The sequence below is a fragment of the Ipomoea triloba genome, chromosome 5 (genome assembly GCF_003576645.1).
Source record: "Ipomoea triloba cultivar NCNSP0323 chromosome 5, ASM357664v1".
In the NCBI taxonomy this organism is placed as follows: domain Eukaryota; kingdom Viridiplantae; phylum Streptophyta; class Magnoliopsida; order Solanales; family Convolvulaceae; genus Ipomoea; species Ipomoea triloba.
In genome coordinates this window covers 29,054,778-29,058,291 of record NC_044920.1, presented here as the reverse complement: position 1 = coordinate 29,058,291, position 3,514 = coordinate 29,054,778, and the positions used below count along the sequence as shown (strand labels likewise).

The 3,514-nt window shown below is 31.8% G+C and overlaps 1 protein-coding gene across 5 annotated transcripts in view; it reads left to right on the top strand.

The window, feature by feature from the left end:
* LOC116019416 (probable acyl-activating enzyme 1, peroxisomal) overlaps positions 1 to 3,514 on the top strand; it is an 18,134-nt gene that overhangs the window by 5,018 nt on the left and 9,602 nt on the right. For 4 of the 5 annotated variants that reach the window (XR_004098711.1, XM_031259602.1, XM_031259601.1 and 1 more), the window contains exon 3: positions 1,320 to 1,601. Coding sequence is in view for 4 of the 5 variants with exons in the window: in XM_031259602.1 (XP_031115462.1) it covers positions 1,404 to 1,601 (198 nt within the window). In the remaining variant the exon portion in view is untranslated. Of the gene's footprint in view, positions 1 to 1,319; positions 1,602 to 3,514 lie in introns of those variants that run through there. The other variant, XM_031259604.1, reaches the window with a different exon arrangement.

Below are 3,514 nucleotides of genomic sequence, written 5' to 3'. Positions count from 1 at the left end.
ATAAATATAAGGAAGTTTAATACGGAGTATAAGTTTAGTCTAAAATATATAATCATGACGCACATACAACACGGCATTGATGATTATCTACGAATGATCTAGGAGCAAAGTGTAAATCATGACGCATATATACAACGTACACGGCATTGAGCTAAGTCTCTCGGACTCTTCCCCTTAATTTAATCTCAATGAAATACGCGCTCAAGTCAACCCTTAACCACAAAAGATAGTTCGTGATGGGAAATTTAATCCCAACTCAAATATCACTCTACACTCTCTTATAAAGCGATACGCCTACTGTGATGACTTGTAGACATTACGAGCAAATACCAATTTTGGTCCCACGACTATTAGCAAAATGACAATTTTGGTCCACATGTTTCATTTCTACCAATTTTGGTCCCACGACTATTGTTTAGTATCAATTTTGGTCCCACAACTACTGTTTTAGTGCCAAAATTCATCGCGCCGGTCACCCATCTGTTTAAAACGTGCCGAAATCTAAAATTTTTGAAGGTATTTTGATCCTTTTCAACTCAATATCCCAATTTGAGCATGAATAAAGAGATTTAAGCCCTAAGATCGATCACAATTCACAATTCTCCTCCTCAAATTAAGGTAAAATGAGGAGGAAAACTGCAAATTTTGATCAATTTTAGGACTTAAATCCATTTATTCATACTCAAATTAAGATATTAAGTTAAAAATGATGAAAATACGCTTAACAATTTTAGATATTTGCACGTTTTAAACGGATGGGTGACCGGCGCGATAAATTTTGGCACTAAAACAATAGTCGTGGATGAAAATTGGTACTAAAACAATAGTCGTGGGACCAAAATTGGTAGAAATGAAACATGTGGACCAAAATTGTCATTTTGCTAATAGTCGTGGGACCAAAATTGGTATTTGCTCGTAATGTCTACAAGTCATCACAGTAGGCGTATCGCTTTATAAGAGAGTGTAGAGTGATATTTGAGTTGGGATTAAATTTCCCATCACGAACTATCTTTTGTGGTTAAGGGTTTGACTTGAGCGCGTATTTCATTGAGATTAAATTAAGGGGAAGAGTCCGAGAGACTTAGCTCAATGCCGTGTACGTTGTATATATGCGTCATGATTTACACTTTGCTCCTAGATCATTCGTAGATAATCATCAATGCCGTGTTGTATGTGCGTCATGATTATATATATTTAGACTAAACTTATACTCCGTATTAAACTTCCTTATATTTATATAAATACAAAGTCGTCCTACAAAATGTAACTTTATTTCTCCAAACAACCTCACTCATCATCCTATATTCTCTTTGAACTAGTCGTTCAGCAGCGCAGCTCATATTGCTGGTAAATCCATCCATCGATCAGATAAGAGGTGCAGCTAGCTAGCTAGCTAGCTAGGCATGGATGGTTTAGAACGGTGCGCAGCAAACTATATACCATTGACCCCTATTGGCTTCTTGGAACGTGCAGCTTTAGTTTACGCCCATACCGTCGCAATTATTTACGCAAACCACAAATTTTCGTGGAAGCAATTGTACCAGAGATGCATCAATCTCGCATCTGCACTCTCTCAGTCCGGAATCGGTCGTGGCAGCATTGTAAGTTCCATCTGCAACTCCTCTTTTATCCACTTCCGTATAATATATACTCTCATGTCTCATTTTATCTGTCCTACCTATTTTCTTTAGTATCTTTTACTTATTTGATTTTGTGTGTTTAATAGTACTTTTAGTGTAGTTTCTAAATATATAAATTTTGTATACTAATACTAAATTTTATATTATGAACAGTTAAATTAAAAATAACTTTAGTCAAGCCTTATTAATCGAGCCAGACACGGGACGGAGGGAGTATCATATTATTTATAAACTTACTTGATGCTTATTAATTACCTCCCATTATGCATGTATATATATTTGTGAAAATTTGAGTGCCTTAAAATTATGTATTATATTGAGTAAACTTTTGTTGCAATTGTAAAACTTAGGCAAAAACTTGTGTGAAACCGTCTCACGGATCTTTATCCGTAAGACAAGTCAGGTCAATATGAAATGTAATACTTATACTAGCAAATTCAATACTAAATCATAAATAAAGTATTACATTTTCATTTTGGCTCGACCCGGCTCACAAACAAAGATCCGTGAGACGGTCTCACATAAGTATGACCTTAAAACTTAGGGTGTGTTTGGTTTAAACATGGGAACCGGAATCAGAATGAGAATCATATATATATTTGGTAATTGAAATGTGTTTTAGTGAAAATATTTTACATGTTTGGTAATATGGTGGAATTAGAATGAATGAGGAGAGATGAGTGAAAAGGTGACAAATTGAAACGAGGAGGGATAAAGTTAAATTAACGGAATTATACCTAATTTAAATTAGGTAATGAGTTTTGTCATTATTATAGAGGTAATAGAATCCTCTCTCTCTATATATATAAAATCAATCAAACCATGTGTATGACTTTCATTCTTTGATTCGGTCTAACTCATCAACCAAACACATTCTTCATTGCCGTATGGGAATTGAATTCCATGCATATATAATTTAGTTCTTTCAAAAAAAATTTTTTATAAGGAACAAATGAGAAATCCTAAACTTCAACCAATAAATAGACGTTCAAGTATTCTACCTACCTGTTACAACAAATATATTTTTTAAAAAAATTAAAAAATTCTACCTACCTTCTTTAATACCTAACAAATTTGAACGTTGAAGCTAAGGCGGCCATCAATAATTATAAAAGTTATTTTAAAATGTATAACTAAAACTAAAATAATTTTTCTTTCAAAAAAAAACTAAAATAATTTTTATCTAAAAAAAAACTAAAATAATTTAAGGATAATTCAATAACCAAAGCAATAGATCCATATCATTTAAAGTAATTTTATTGATTACTCGCTCATAATAAACAAACAGTAATTCATCACACTTTTTCAAAAACTGTAACAAAATAGTTAATTAGTACAATTAACTTTAACTATCCGCTGATTGTTAAACACCTCAATACATGAAAACAATATGAGATTAATAAATATATTATATTACTTTTCAAAAAAATAAATATATTATATTAAATCCAATATACATAATTATGGCAATTGGAATGCATAGCTGATGTCATTCTTTTAATAGACAAATATATTCACTCAATATTAGTTTATCTCTTTGTTTTGATTAATTTTTAAATATTTTAGTTGCATCTTCATTAAGCTATTATTATTTTAAATACAATATTCGTCCCTTTTCTTTTTTAATTTAAAAAGACCTAGACCTAGACCTAGTCATCCCATTTGTCTTTGCTTATGAATCATACTATACACGTATTCTTCACTTTGTACTTCCTATGAAAAATGAGGACATCATGCCATTAAGATGACCAAGAGACTTTGACCGCAAATCCCCTTTTTTACTCCAATTAATCCTTTCTACACGTTTAATTTGGATTCACACCAATTTAGCGAATGAAAATATTTTAGATGTTTTTTTTTTTTTTTTTGGGGGG